Source organism: Bombus pyrosoma, linkage group LG9 (assembly GCF_014825855.1).
Source record: "Bombus pyrosoma isolate SC7728 linkage group LG9, ASM1482585v1, whole genome shotgun sequence".
In the NCBI taxonomy this organism is placed as follows: Eukaryota; Metazoa; Arthropoda; class Insecta; order Hymenoptera; family Apidae; genus Bombus; species Bombus pyrosoma.
In genome coordinates this window covers 13,042,552-13,056,654 of record NC_057778.1, presented here as the reverse complement: position 1 = coordinate 13,056,654, position 14,103 = coordinate 13,042,552, and the positions used below count along the sequence as shown (strand labels likewise).

The following is a 14,103-nucleotide window of genomic DNA, read 5'->3' as shown; positions in this document are numbered from 1 at the left end:
GGAGCACGACACGTGCATCGCGTCGCGTTGTCGCGACCGCTTAAAGGGGGCTCATGCCACGAGGATCAGTCGAGTACAGACCGAATCCGTATTAATCAGTTCACCGGTCGAGCCGCCGCTGATTTACGCGACGTGTGTGCCTCAAGGGCTTGCAGCGTCTGCACGACGGACCAAACCGAACTTCGTCGATGACAGCGTAGGGATTTAGGTGTATTTGGATAATTTGGTCTTCCGATCGGTTGTCTGAATGTCTTGCAGCCTTTCTACGTCCATCGGGAAGCGAACAAAGCAATTTTGCTTGCGACCAACTCGAAAATGCTGACTCTGGCGCGATTTGCCTAGAACTCGTCCCTTCGATTTGATTTTGCTTTTCTGATGATTTCATGGGATATAGAATGGTCTAAGTTATCACGAACATTTACTATTTTACTACTACTATTACAACATATACTATTTTAAGATAAAATTGATTTACGTCCAATTTTACTTTCGATTTTCCTGTCGACTTCGCGGAAAATAGGAAACACCGAGTTCTCTATAATTTATCCAGATCAAAAAACGTTTCGAAAACTCCTTGTGGTCGATCTAAATCTAGTTTCTGCTACTTTCACAAGGAACAGAATAAATCGTGCTTTTAATTGTTGAATTGGATTCAATCTCTTTAATTTCTTGGCAATTTCGTAAAAGATAGAATGGTAGGTGCGCCTTGCAATTACATCAGATTTAATCGTTTTCTCATTTTTGATATTTCCAGGCGAAGAGCAATAATTCGAACTTCTTGCGATTGAGTTAAATTTAATATACGCAAAATGGTATCGTGCGTTGCTTTACAGCTGAAACTTGATGAATCGTTGGATTTGAAAGGTGTCTTTCATGCAGGAAAATTTGTCGAGTAAAAAAGTTTATTATTAACCTAGATCGTCGGAGTACAAGTTAAAGAGTAACAGCTTCAAGAGAGAAAATGGACAAGGATAAATAACGTCACATGGCATCTTTGTTCTGTAAGCAACGTCGTAGGAATCCACTTCCTTCACACGTTCAACGTTGCTGAAAAGAAAGAGGAACATATATTCTGGTAAATTCTAACGAAGCCTATTTCATACAACATTTTACCCAAACTGTACCTTAATATCAATCGAATAACGTCTTCCACAAATGACACTCCTCGTGGACTCAACAGCGTTTTTGCCTCGCAAATCGTCCTGAGAATGCACTGTTTTCCTGGTAGGTTCCGACTGAAACAAGTTGCTCTGGTGCTTCAAAATGAAAACAAAAGACGCGCCATCGAATGCGAATGTACGCAAAACATACCTATTCAACGCGGTCTCAAAAGTGCCGTACAATTCGCGACGATGACGTCGTTTCACCATCCACGGCCTCTTCTTGTGATATTTTTTCCGGAAATTCTCTTGCTGCGGTATCGGCCAAATTACATCGAACTCGAAATCGAGATTCCAGTTGCTGGGTAGTTTAATTTGAATCGGTTGCAATATGGACAGCGTCAGCTAAACGATAAGAATATAAATACACTTAGTACAATATACTGAATATTTGGTACAGTTGAATGTTTGTTGTATAATATAATTGATGATCCTTTCTCCAGGATCGAATGATATTACGCTTTAGAACACAAAATCTAAATTACTAATTATTAGGTAATACATCCACGTATAAATTATACAAGCGTACATTTTTATTCTCATACTTCTTGCCAATACTTCCTAATCAAGAAAACGTAGATAAAGTCAATTTTCTCGCCTTAAAGTCAATATTTAAATACTGAGTTGTTGTAAGGAAATAATAAAATGCTTGCCAAGTTGAAAGAGTTAAAGTGAGTAAGTGTGCAGTAATTTATAAACAGGGATTTATATCTATGATGTTCGTTTCAAGAATAAATCACAAACGATCTGTAAAAGTGACCACTTCACCATTCTTTCATACTCCGTGGAGAAAGATATATTTTCCACCAGAGGTCCATGTAGTCCGAGGGACTCATTTCGTATTCCGTAGCAAACGCGCTCCTTGACCAGCCCTAAATGACCGAAACGAAATAGCCAATACTTACCACAAATGTGCTGCCCATTGGAAAAGTGAGTCGCCTTCGTCTGGACAGAATCTCCGATGATCTTTGATCGGGAATGCTGATGTCGGTGTGATTACGGTGACACACGTGGTCCCCGAGGACCATCTCGAGGATCCTAGCGAGAATCAGCAGCAGCCACGGGGCCCTCATTTCTTCGAATCACGGGCTGAAATCAGCGTTTCACGATGGTGAACGAGCTCTCAGACCTCTCCCGGGAGGAACAGGAGGAGCAAGTTTTTCAGAAAAGCCAGCAACATCCTTCACGGTTACGTCGACCTGCGTACGCGTCGCCCGACTATTGCTTCGCCACGCTGCGAATACGCCTCGCGCTGACTACGTTTGTTTGAAGTTCCAGTTAGCAGATTTGGCTCGTTGTCTCTTGTTACGTGATTCCGGTTTGTCTTTGCCGTGGACCGTGAACTTTTTCCAACTTCTCGATCGTCGTATAGATCGGTTCATTCCAATATAGCGAATAACAAGATTTTGAAGTTGCGTGAAGATAATTCGTCGACTCCTTTTACTCCTTTCCTTTCGGATCAGGATAAATATTGGCAAAATGTAAAATCAACATCAGCATCTTCGTATATATCGTAAAACTAATTATAATTATAATTATGTTAAAGTTGTGGATTCATAGATTTCAATCTTATTCTCATTTCAGCAAACAAAAGAAACTTCTTATATTTTCAGAAAACGTTTATAACATAGAATTGAAATGAGAGACTTTTTCATATTTTATTCAAACTTGAGATATTTTTCAGCGTTATGGAAATACGATTAGATGGAAAATAATTGGAAACGGGGGTTAAATATAAAATATTACGAGGTACTCTTTTAGGAGATTCGTATATTTCGTAGACGATAGATACATTTCGTAATAAGGAACTCTGTTACCTAAGGCGTGTGAGATTAACGTAAAAACATCCGAGCAAGTCCTGTTCGTAGCCGCAAAACAGTCGATCTCCTCGGTCCACGATGCGACGCAGAGCCGTGGAGCACCTAATTCATGGCACCCTCAAGTATTTGTCGCTTTCTCTTCACACAGTGTGTAAGAGGAAACGAACGACCCTTCAGATTACTTGGAAAGCTTCACACTTTCTTACAGTATCTTCCGTTTTCTTTGTTCCTATAATTTATAATAATAGAACGTATATAACATTACCGACTATTATTAATATTAATTATTACTTATTCAAACACCAAGAGGATGTACTGAATTGTGTAACAACCATGGTTGCCATGTTATTGTTATAATAACAAGATTATCCTGGCATAATCAACAATGGAAACAATATAGCTGGCTCATGCATCCAAAATAGTCAAGTAATTAACAGGAGCGGAACGTTCGTTCATAATTACAACCTCTCGCATAAAAGACGTTGGCCCGTTTAGGCATCGGCCATTCATTTATTCGCGGAAATATAGGCTGACTGTAATTTCGGAGATTCCCCTTGCTCGTTTAAAATGCAGCGACTCGTCTAATTAGGAGTCACTGGGTAGACAGAAGGCGGGAAAATCAGATCGTCTCGGACGTCGGATAAATCACTCGTCGTGGAACTCTCCGGTGGAAAGAAAAAGAAAAGAAAGGGACAATAGAGACTAGAAGGCCCGAAAGTGAAATTACCTCATAAACGGAAACCATAGGAAGTGATCAGGATATCTTGAAGATTGGGTAACGCGAAAACGTCGTCGTTGAATATATTTTCGGAGATTTGCGAAATTTCGGAATAGCCTGATCTAGCACGACACAAGCTATGGGGATGGAGATCCACCTACCCCTTGGGGAATTCTTCGCAACAGTCGAGAATGTCAATTTGAAATTCTTCCGCGGTGAACTGGAAAACGCGTAAGCTGGCTATGGATGGAAAACTGCCTTATGATACTGCGAACGTTTGATTCGATTAAACTATACGTAAAGTACTTCACTTTATACTTTAGCTATTTCGGTGAACAAATTTCTACAATAATGGAACGCAATTTAGGGAAAATACAGTAAGATCGATCGAAGATTCGGTGGAAAAATGGCACGAGGAAGATCGGCAATTGCCGCAATTCTGAAACCGAATACTATTGTTTTTCTAAGATAAGAGTTATGGATACGCGTCCAATTTATGACCACAGATTCTAGCTGATCCTTCTATCACACGAGAAGACCTGTAAGCCGAAACACTCGCTAGTTTTTCTGCGACGGTATTTTACAAATTTTCAATGAAAATGTTCCAGCATTGTCTTATACGCCGTAGTCGTTTTTCACTGATTTAAGAGTTCCATTAATGATCATTCTTAAATTTGTTCACTTCAAACGTTAAATGACAAAGACTTAAAAACCTTTTGTTCCAATTGTGAACTACCTGAATCGAAATTTCAGTGAAACCTACTATTCAAATATGTATACACAGAAACATTTAATTTAATTTAATGTATTAGGTCGTCCGAGAAGTTTCTTTCGTTTTATAAGGAAATAATGGATGCAAAACATTTTCCGTTTTATATTATTTTATCGAATTACGTATGATCCATTTGGTTCTATCAAACTAAAGATCACAACGTTCGACAGATTAAGTTTCATGTTTGTATAAAGATGTGTAAAACATATGTCTGTAAAAGAAAGACACTTTCCGGACAACCTAATAGAAAAATTGGTACGCTTTGGGTGTGATACACACATAGGTACGTACAGTGGGTTAAACATACATATTAAACAACCGGTTATTTAACGCCATTAAATGCGTACGTAAGCACACGCGCGATTAATCAAATTTCCGTGGATCCTGTTGCTCGCTTTGCGAGATCGCTAAACAACGATGTACCGACCAGATCTGTGAAGATCGGTTTCTTTCAATGAATCAATTTTAAACTTTTTCATTTTGGCATTTTTCGCATGTATAATGTATCATATTGTGAGCCGTAGCAGTAAAAGGGTTAATGATGCGTGATAGGAACGTAAGCCTCGGTTACCGTTCTCAAAGGATGAGAATTGCGTTATGGCGGATGTGTGCGCGTGCAAACACACAGCGCTTGAGGTCGAACGCGAGATACGCGTACATGTAAGCAAAATACCGAAACCATGCACCAGCCCTCAATCCCCGGAAGGATACGCGCTCGAGCACACGGCACGGTATTATTCCAGCTTACGCGCGGTGTTGTCGTAGGACTAATGAATCCGCCGATAACCATTTACTCAATGAATACCCACGACTCGCATCGTCTTCGGCGACTTACCGTATTAATTATCGATGTTTTGTGGTTCGATGTTCGAAAAGAACTTGAGTAACTTTGTTGTAGTTAGATGTAAGTATTCGTTTTCACCAAACGAAGACTACAGAGAAAGAAACATAAATTATAATTCCTATTTTTTTTTTTCAGTACAGTCAATCGATGATAAACATGTAACCGAATTTATACTTTTATTTGGTTTTTGAAAATATTTGAAAATATTTTTTATACATATATCCATATTTCTTCGTTGACTTCAAAATTGTAAAAATACTCATCGTAATGTTAATATATCGCATGTGTTAATAACCATGTGTTTAGCTTGTACGAAATTTTGTTATTTTGATTATATAATATAGTTAAATAATAAATACTACAATTAAATTATATAATAAATTATATAACATAATAAAGAGAACAAATTATCAGCTATTTTATCGTTTAAGTCTTAACACTAGAACTACCACGCCAGTCAAAATGACTGATTTGACAGCTTTATTTTAAAATTCCCACTTCATGTTATATTTTTTCTCCGCAATGATGTAATGACTTTTGCAGGAATAGCTAAAGGTATTAAAATAAAAACTTTAATCTCGTTTTATTCATTCTAAAATGTAAGTAATTTTGTATCATGGCTACTTATACCAGTACCAGTCAAATTCACTGGTCATTCTGTAGAGCATAGTAGTTGGAATGAGATCTGATTTCTCGTTTCATAAGCAATATTTTACAAGACTTGAAAATGTAAACGATTGTAAACAAGAATATTATTTCAAAAAGGCTTGTGACACAAGAACGGTGCAACGTATACCCTACATCTTCGTGATAGAATTTGTATTTGATGAACGAAGCAAAGTTTCATTAGATTTCTAACAAACACTATTGTCGATGTATAATTTCCATATATTCGCATTACTTATAAACAGATGAAAATATTATAATGGCACTGTGATTAGTTTCACTTGCAAGCTCTCGACGTTAATCAAATAGCCAGTGCACAAGTTACGGCCATTGGGCGGTATACGTAATTAAATGTAACTCGAGTGTCTTCGAGCAACCTCTTCGGACACCATAGCCTCGGCATGGTTATTTGGTAAATTAAGAAGAAGGATTTCGTTCTCTCTTAGAACACATCCGGACATCTCCGCTGCGCTTCGTTGCAATTCTCTTTTAGGAAGTAAGCTCTCTCGTACTCGGTCATTGAATCAGTGTCGTCGTAGCTCGCTGGTAACCTGAAACGAGGAAACTTCGCTGAATTATCGGTGCAGCGCGAGCGAGAGTAATTATGAAAGGGAGGGAAGAGTATATCTTGATGAGTAAATAATCTACAAAGTATTCGCGTAATCATCCGAAGGAGAAGTTGCACGAGAACGAAAAGTCGAAAAAGACACCGGATCGTAAAAGTCTAAAAGATTAGCCTTTTTATGGCTCGCCTTTTAGCTCAGTGAAATTTGAAACTAATCGAAACGACCCGGAAATATCTAGGGAAGTTCGAACATTTCGCACCACCTTGGTAATTATCAGAAGCAACACCACGAACTAGCCTTTTTCCGGATAGAACAACAAGCTGGCTGGCCTCGGGGCCGTGCAAGAGCTCGCGGATTTTTGCCGCGCCGGAAACTTCATAACGATTATTAAAACGGAACGACGGGAAAAGTTGTGGAAAGGAATTGCGCGAGCCTCGGCGGGCTTTCGAACTTTTCCTAGATGCAGCCGGTCCGATGACGACGTTAAACGTCACACCGGATGTCATGAATAAATTCAACGTGTTATCGAAAAAGTGTAACGCGACCGTCATGCTGCCAGCTTCGAGCTGCTTCTTCAGGATAACTTCACGAAAGACGTGAACACGATGACACTTTGATAGCGAATGCATCCGTCACCTCCTTTCCCTCGTATCTTCGTTAACTTCTTTCCATCTTTTATCACTTCGTGTACGTCCTCTTTTTCCTTTATTTTCTTCAAGCCGAGTATGGTTAAGAAAAATTATATTCCGTTCAGTTTGTCCACTCGGTGTTTTCTTCATCGATCAATCCACGATTAATCAACGCATCTCATTTTCTTCGTCTTCCGCTATTTACCGGCTTCTCGATATTCCTCCTTAATCAATCTTTTCGCTAATCATCGTTTAACCATTCACCAGTGCTCACTCTAGTCATCACCTTCTCGACGTTTTCACTTTCCCTCACGCCGATCAACGTTTGATTAATCAGCGTTTTCCATTCGGTCCGTCATCTCTTTGCTATTCGATGTTATTTCGATCAATCTTCCTCCGTCGATCGCACTTCGCCCCGTGTGATCTTCCATCTTCGATCGACGACAGACTGATCGATCCTCTCGGCGTTACAACGAATGTATTTAAGCGATCTACGTTTTATCTGCTTCATTAAGGAGACCGACGAAATCCAAATTGCTTATTAACTTAAACGTTAAAATATACTCACGAAAACACAGCGTGCATGATCTCTGCGAGGAAATGGCCATTCCCGATCTCACTCCGACTCCTTCTAGAGGCGTTGCAGATTGCCTTCAGGACGCAGGCCTTTCCATCTTTGCCTTGGCTTGCACGATAGAACAAGAGAGGATGGTTAGAGGGTGGTTAAAGGGACACACGGATCGTTTATCATTATCAGGCTCGTTATCGTCGCTTGGCTGTCCGTGAGTCGGCGGTCTATTCATTAAGTTCGCAATAATACCATCGTGCCTTGATACTGGCCGAGCACGAAGTGGCTCGGTGTAAACCAGCGAACGTTTACAACCGTTCTCTCTCCGCCCTTTCCAGCTAACCTCGCCCTTGCCACCGTTTTCCCCGCGAGTAAATACTGCCGATTATACATAAAGCACCACGACCTTCCTATTAAGATTCGGATAATCCGATGCTGTACACTCGCCACGCTGTGCGTTGCAACCTGCTGCGAATCTCGAGATAAAGTCGAGCTGTGTCAGGTGACTCAAGTTTGGAGGATTTTGGAGGCAACTGTGATATCAATCGATGTAAGATATTTATTTTTTAGTTGAGCATCTGTCAATGTTTTGTGATACAAATGGAAATATACGTACAAAATGTTTCGCGGAAACTGCAAAAAAATTACCGAATGAAACTTTCGAAGGATGCCGTTTCTGATCCCCATCGAGTATCGAAGTTCAGTGACCGTGTTAATTTTGTATCACCCTGTACCTCTGACCGTAAACCATAATCTTTGCCAGAGACATCGAGATCTCTTCTGTAATCGTCGCACGGCATATTTGAAACACCGAGGTTGCTATTAAAATTAATGCAGTCGATGTTGTCGTTCGCTCGCATTACCTTCGAGAGAAACTTGCTTGAAGCTACCATGTGCATCTGGTTAGCAGCATCCAGCTTCGAGAACAATGGAACAGCGATCAAGTGCAACTGAATATCTACGCTGTCCTTGCGATCAGAAAATTCGTTGCCACGTAGCATCTTGCACGATCAAGGGTAGGATAAACGTGTCGGGAAAATAATTTTCAACGACGCTGGAACAGCATTTCCTGTGACAGTTTACCGATTCACCACGCGTATTTATTGTCTCTAGGGGCAAAACGTTGGGAGCCGGTAACGAGGCGAACGAACGAGAAATCGATTTGGAAACGCGGCAGGCAGTAAATGAAACGAGCATAAATATAAAAATTAATCTTGACTACCATTTGTCGGCGTCGCGCCGAACCCGATACACCAACTAGACAAATGGTTACCAATATCGGGCAATCGAAGATATTTATGCAAGCAACACGCGATGCCCGACCGCGCGACGACTCGCCGTTGCGTCGAACGGTTGTTTTAATCGATCGATAACGCCTTCTTTCCAGTTACGCTTCCGCGTAATGCACCTCTTTCGCTTATCCGGAGAAATCTCCGGCGTTTGTCAACACCGGAACGCTATCGGATATGTTTTCAGCACTCGATTCGCTTACCGGTACAAGTTGCTTCAAAATGATATTTATTTAAATTTTTGTAAATCTGTTGAAATATACGAAGTTCTAATGACTAAGCATTTCTTAATTTTAATTTCTAATTTATCTATTTTAGTTTAGATTAAACGAGAAATAATCAAGCATCGCGTAAAGAATATGATATGATACTTTAGCTTCCTTCGGTTTTGAAATGCCAGGTAATGGGTTTCAGAACCGAAGAAAACTGAAAAGCGTTTCAACTTAGGACGTAGACAGTATCAAGTCACGTAACGTTTGAATATCGACAGCCAGATGATTGAAAAACTAAATCTGTGTCTCGAAAATAGTCTCTTGCCATAAATCTAGACTAACGTCGAACTCTAACAGGAATGAAAGGTTTAAGATACAAAAGCGATGCTCTTGGATAAATAATGGAATCGCGTGGCATTTATGACTCGAAGATTTTCACGTGGATTCTAAACATCGAAACAATTGGCGAATGGATCAGCGGCAGCTTTTGGTTCGGCTGATCGACCCTCGAGTTCCAGCTCAATCGACTTCTTAAGGTTTCGTGCACAATCACACGTCTAAGGCAGCATTATTCGCGGGGAAACAAAGCGAGCCACGTTCTCTGATGCCTCGTTCGTTCGTTCGCCGGTCGAAATTCCAAGCTAAGGCTCGAACCACGAAGAAAGGAGCCGCTTTATCGTTAACGCGATTCAGAACCGCACAATCGCGGACCGTCCGCCAAAAACCTACGGCTCTTTCACCACTCTCGCTCTCTTTCTCTTTTCCCTCCGTTCCATCGACAGAGAAACGAACGGCGAAAGCTCAGTTTGGCAGCGCCGTGCTTTGTTCCGTCCGTCAGCTTCTTCTGGACGCGTCCAAAGAGCTGAAACGGTAGTCGAGGTGGAATAAGAGAAAGAGAAAGGGAGACGTAAAAAGGGAAATAGAGAGCTTTGAGCCAGCTGAAAAGCAGAGAAGGTTGCATCGGTTGACGTTTCGCGATCGCCTTTCGCCATTTTCGTGGGTCAACGTTTGTTGACGACGAGGAGAGAGGAAAAAGAGCACCTGGCTCGAGAGCCGGCCACTTAACCCTCCCTCGCTTCCCGTTGTCGTTTTTCGCGATTATCCGGCGAGAATCGGACAAGTGGCTGTGGAGAAGGCCGGCTCTATCGACAGTAAAAATTCGAGACCGCGGAATTGTTTTGCATCCAGAACGCCCCTTTAACCAGGGCCTACAACGAACAGGCCCTCTGGGGAAAGGAACAATGACGCGAGCCCTTCGAACGCCGCTGCAAGAAAGACTTGCCTTTCGTAGGGGCAAAACAATGCCAAAGCAAGTAAAACCGATTTCCATGGGCAGTTCACATGGAAATTACCTGCAGATTAATGGAGATGAATATTAACAGGCGAATAGTGTAAATAAAAAATATCAGGTCAGAAATAAATAATTAATTTTTAAATATTTCATTTGAATAATGCCCAATTCTGATTTCTATTCGATAGAGCTCACATCTAGAAGTTTCAAATCGTAACAAACAGCGTGATCAAAGGTTCGAATTCTTTTATGAGAAATTTTAATGAACAGGTAATATAATAATTATATTTTATATAAACTTTGATGATACATTGCTTTTTTATCATTCTACGTATAAGTTGGCTGCATTAAAATTTCTTTCACAATATTTAAAATATAATACGCTACGATAAATATTGTATCGTCAAATAAATTTATGTATCGCCGTGTTCGCTGATAAAATAGAAAAGTGACTAGCATCGTTCTAGATGATCGGGTTAATTGTAAATGCATGGGGCCCTTTGCCAGTATCCCCTTTGAAGATCGCGACCGATTTAATCGCGTTTTCGATATCCTTCACAATCTTGTATAGCCGAGGATTTAATTTCATAGGGCGGCACCAGGTTCTGGAAGAGTGCCACGATATCCAAATTGCTATCTAAGTGACCGCGGCGAGCGTAAAAGCGCATCGAATCTACATCGACCAACTTCGTTAAGAGCTTTCCTTGTCGCTCTGTTATCAGTGAAAAGAAGTTGAAGCTATTTCAGAACAGTGCGTTAACAATGGGTGATTTACATCGAAACAATCATCCCCCTTATGGGATTCTCGAACAGGAACTCGCGTATATATTCTTCGTTTAGCAGGAAGGCTAAAAATTTCCCAAATCTAAACCTTTCGATTGGGAAAAGTCATCAGGAACAAAATCTAAAAAAAACTATTGTCAAAGAATCCATTAAAGAAAAAAGATCGCGAGTATTTTGTTAACCAACAAACTTTTCTCCAATGCGATCTTTCCGATTTGCAGAAAACTGACAAAAGAGCTCTTAAAAAATTCTCGTCAAATAATCGATTAGAAGAAATTCGCGACTACATTTTCCATTAACCACAGAACCTCGAAATTTTCAGATCGATATTTTCGAGTGGAAAAATTTCCGCGAGCAAACTCATTAAAAAATTGTAAAGGAAAAACACGTTTCCAGAAGCCAGCAAGAAAATTGGTAAAGCGGCGCAGATGCACGTTGCAAAAGCCAGCAAACAGTTTCGTAAATATAACTCTTTGATCCCTTCGTGGATTCAGGAATCGTTCGAGCGGACTGCATGGAACGACCGACAAACTTGTCTGGAATTCTTCATCGCACGAAAATCGAGCGGCGAAGCGTGCAAAGGGCTCGAGAAAGCCTCGTCAGGCTGGAAAGACAGACGGGTAGACAAAAAACGGAAGAAATTCTTTTTTCTTCCTTCTCCTTTTCTCCCGCCACTTACCTTCCCAAAAGAAGCTCCATCTTACGGTACAGTTGCCTTCTGCTTCGACGATGGTAATCCCCGAACGTGTTCGACAGCGTGCTCTTCGAGGGCAACTCCCATGCCTGGCCAGCCGTCAATCCGATGTTGAACATTCCCTCAGGCTTCGCGTAGGTAGTGATGGTCATGCAATACACCAACTGCGCACAATCATCATTTGACATCGGTCATTGAATGATTTCTTTCGAGAGATACGTGCAAGTCTTATTTGATGATTTCTTTGCGGATTTACGAAATGTCTTTACAGAGGTTGGTGTGAGATTAATGCAACATATTGTGTAGAATGAACGGACGAAAAAGATTTATATGAACTTGTATTTGAAAATGGCTTACTACGGAGTTACAAAGCTTGGAAGGAGCCATATCCACCGTATACATTTTATAGAATGTGATTTTTGGTTTCATAGCTTTAAACTTTTCTTGCTTTCTTTCCTAACGAAATTATTACTGTCTTAAGTGTCAGTTATTATTCACATGACTACGTGAAATTTGAAATCGTAATAACTATATTTTAATTCTTTTACTATCTAATCTAATGTGGAAAGACTCGAGTGTGCCATTAGATATATTTGATATATTATAAATTATACATTTTAAATGTCAAAAGTGTTGAAGGTATGTGTTTTTCGAATTTAATATCAAAAAAGTAAGTAATCTTAATGACAAAAGAACAAGAATTTGAATTGAAAAGAAGACTCTTTTATGTCTTAAAAGATCTCCTTTATTCTGTAATATATCACGGATTCGTATAAACTTTTTCCATCTATTTGATTCAAAGTACGTTTTAGCAATTTCGCTGACATATAAAGACACACTGTATGTCTAGATACGGGCAAACGTTGTGGGCAGAAACGGGCATTCTTGGGATGTTAGATGCAACACCCAGCTCGAAATTTGCCAAGTTGTTTAAGATGAAATGGAGAAACACGCCTGTGGTCAAGTAGAGGATGAGACGTGGATGTAATTTCTGGAGTGAGAAGATGCCGACAGCAATTGGTAAATGGAAAGAAGTGGTTCGTTCGTCGATAAAATGTGGTTCGAGTACTCCGATGAATGGGAAGCAATGAAGTTTTATCGGCGAGGAAAGATGCATGCAATGAAACGGCAAAGTGTGGAGGAAGATGGTCCACTGTGTCAAAGTTCACCGTGTCACACCGACGCTTTATTGATTGTTAAACGTTAGCCCGCATTCGAATTTCCGCTCCTATCAACAATTTATCTCACCCAATTACCGACGCTCCAAGGAGAAGCTGCTTTCAGCTCCTTTTAGCGCTTGAATTTTCCATGGGAACGTTCCGAACACACGAAGCTAAAGGACTCACGGCCGAAACGCAGCCAGCTTCAGGCCAGGCCGCTTATTAGAAATTATCAGAGCATCGTTTACAGCGCAACTTCCGGCAACTTATCCAGTTAAGATGCGGCCAAGAACGGACGTGTATGCGTGATTCACAGGATGTAACGTTATAACCGAGTTTTCCACGATGTTATTAAAGGGAAGCAACGATGTTCTAGGATAGTCAGGAAGTTTCATCAAGAAGTAGACTCACTTGAATATTGCTGCCTTCCGGAAACACCAGGTACTCGCCCTCGAACTCTCTCTTCGACCTTCCAACGCTTTTGTTCCTCATTTCCTCTCCCTTCGTCCACTCGCCAGAGACTAAGGCGTTAGAATACAAAAGTTCGATGCAGAGTATAAAAAACAAGAGACACATAGTGTTTGGTGGTTCGTTAAACAGTGCGCAATTGCTTCGGTCAACGCAAGAGAAATCGGTGAACGTGTTCCTTGCTTCGAAGAAGACGTTAAGTGACTCGAAATGCCGGGTGATATAATGACAGGTAATGGTGATTAGACCGTTCTTCGGTCGTTTAGCGGGACAGTTTAAGGCGGCATCGTTAAATCGCCTTAAATTAGTCGTTAAAATGTAGCAGTACGATCGTGCTCGATTTTAACTAGCCCTGAATATACTTTTTACGGCGCGACATGGACTAGTGCATTTAAGGAACTGTGTTCCAACGATATTGTATCTCGGAGAGGACTATGGGACAACTAACCGTAGAAGAGATTCT

General features: G+C 40.7%; 2 protein-coding genes across 2 annotated transcripts; both read right to left on the bottom strand.

Annotated features, from left to right (window-relative positions):
- Nucleotides 1-908: 908 nt before the first annotated feature.
- On the bottom strand, nt 909-2,358 carry LOC122570613. Its single transcript, XM_043733154.1, has 4 exons — nt 2,066-2,358; nt 1,312-1,505; nt 1,125-1,235; nt 909-1,047 (listed from the first exon to the last, which is right to left on the bottom strand). The coding sequence occupies exons 1-4, from the start codon at nt 2,231-2,233 to the stop codon at nt 909-911; spliced, it is 612 nt and encodes a 203-aa protein (XP_043589089.1). The 5' UTR covers nt 2,234-2,358.
- Nucleotides 2,359-6,422: 4,064 nt separating this feature from the next.
- LOC122570645 lies at nt 6,423-13,748 on the bottom strand. The gene is made up of 4 exons (XM_043733223.1): nt 13,584-13,748; nt 11,998-12,176; nt 7,744-7,860; nt 6,423-6,531 (listed from the first exon to the last, which is right to left on the bottom strand). Exons 1-4 carry the CDS (start codon nt 13,746-13,748, stop codon nt 6,423-6,425), a joined length of 570 nt encoding a protein of 189 aa, XP_043589158.1.
- Between the last annotated feature and the right edge of the window lie 355 nt (nt 13,749-14,103).

Excerpts from the sequence above, each read along its gene's own strand:
- LOC122570613 (XM_043733154.1), bottom strand. The coding sequence starts at position 2,233 with ATGAGGGCCCCGTGGCTGCTGCTGATTCTCGCTAGGATCCTCGAGATG. Across the intron at positions 1,506-2,065 it reads CAATGGGCAGCACATTTGTG|CTGACGCTGTCCATATTGCA; the intron begins GTAAGTATTGGC and ends CTTATCGTTTAG. Across the intron at positions 1,236-1,311 it reads TTTGAGACCGCGTTGAATAG|TCGGAACCTACCAGGAAAAC; the intron begins GTATGTTTTGCG and ends AACTTGTTTCAG.
- LOC122570645 (XM_043733223.1), bottom strand. The coding sequence starts at position 13,748 with ATGTGTCTCTTGTTTTTTATACTCTGCATCGAACTTTTGTATTCTAAC. Across the intron at positions 7,861-11,997 it reads ATGGAGCTTCTTTTGGGAAG|CCAAGGCAAAGATGGAAAGG; the intron begins GTAAGTGGCGGG and ends CTATCGTGCAAG. Across the intron at positions 6,532-7,743 it reads ATCATGCACGCTGTGTTTTC|GTTACCAGCGAGCTACGACG; the intron begins GTGAGTATATTT and ends TCCTCGTTTCAG.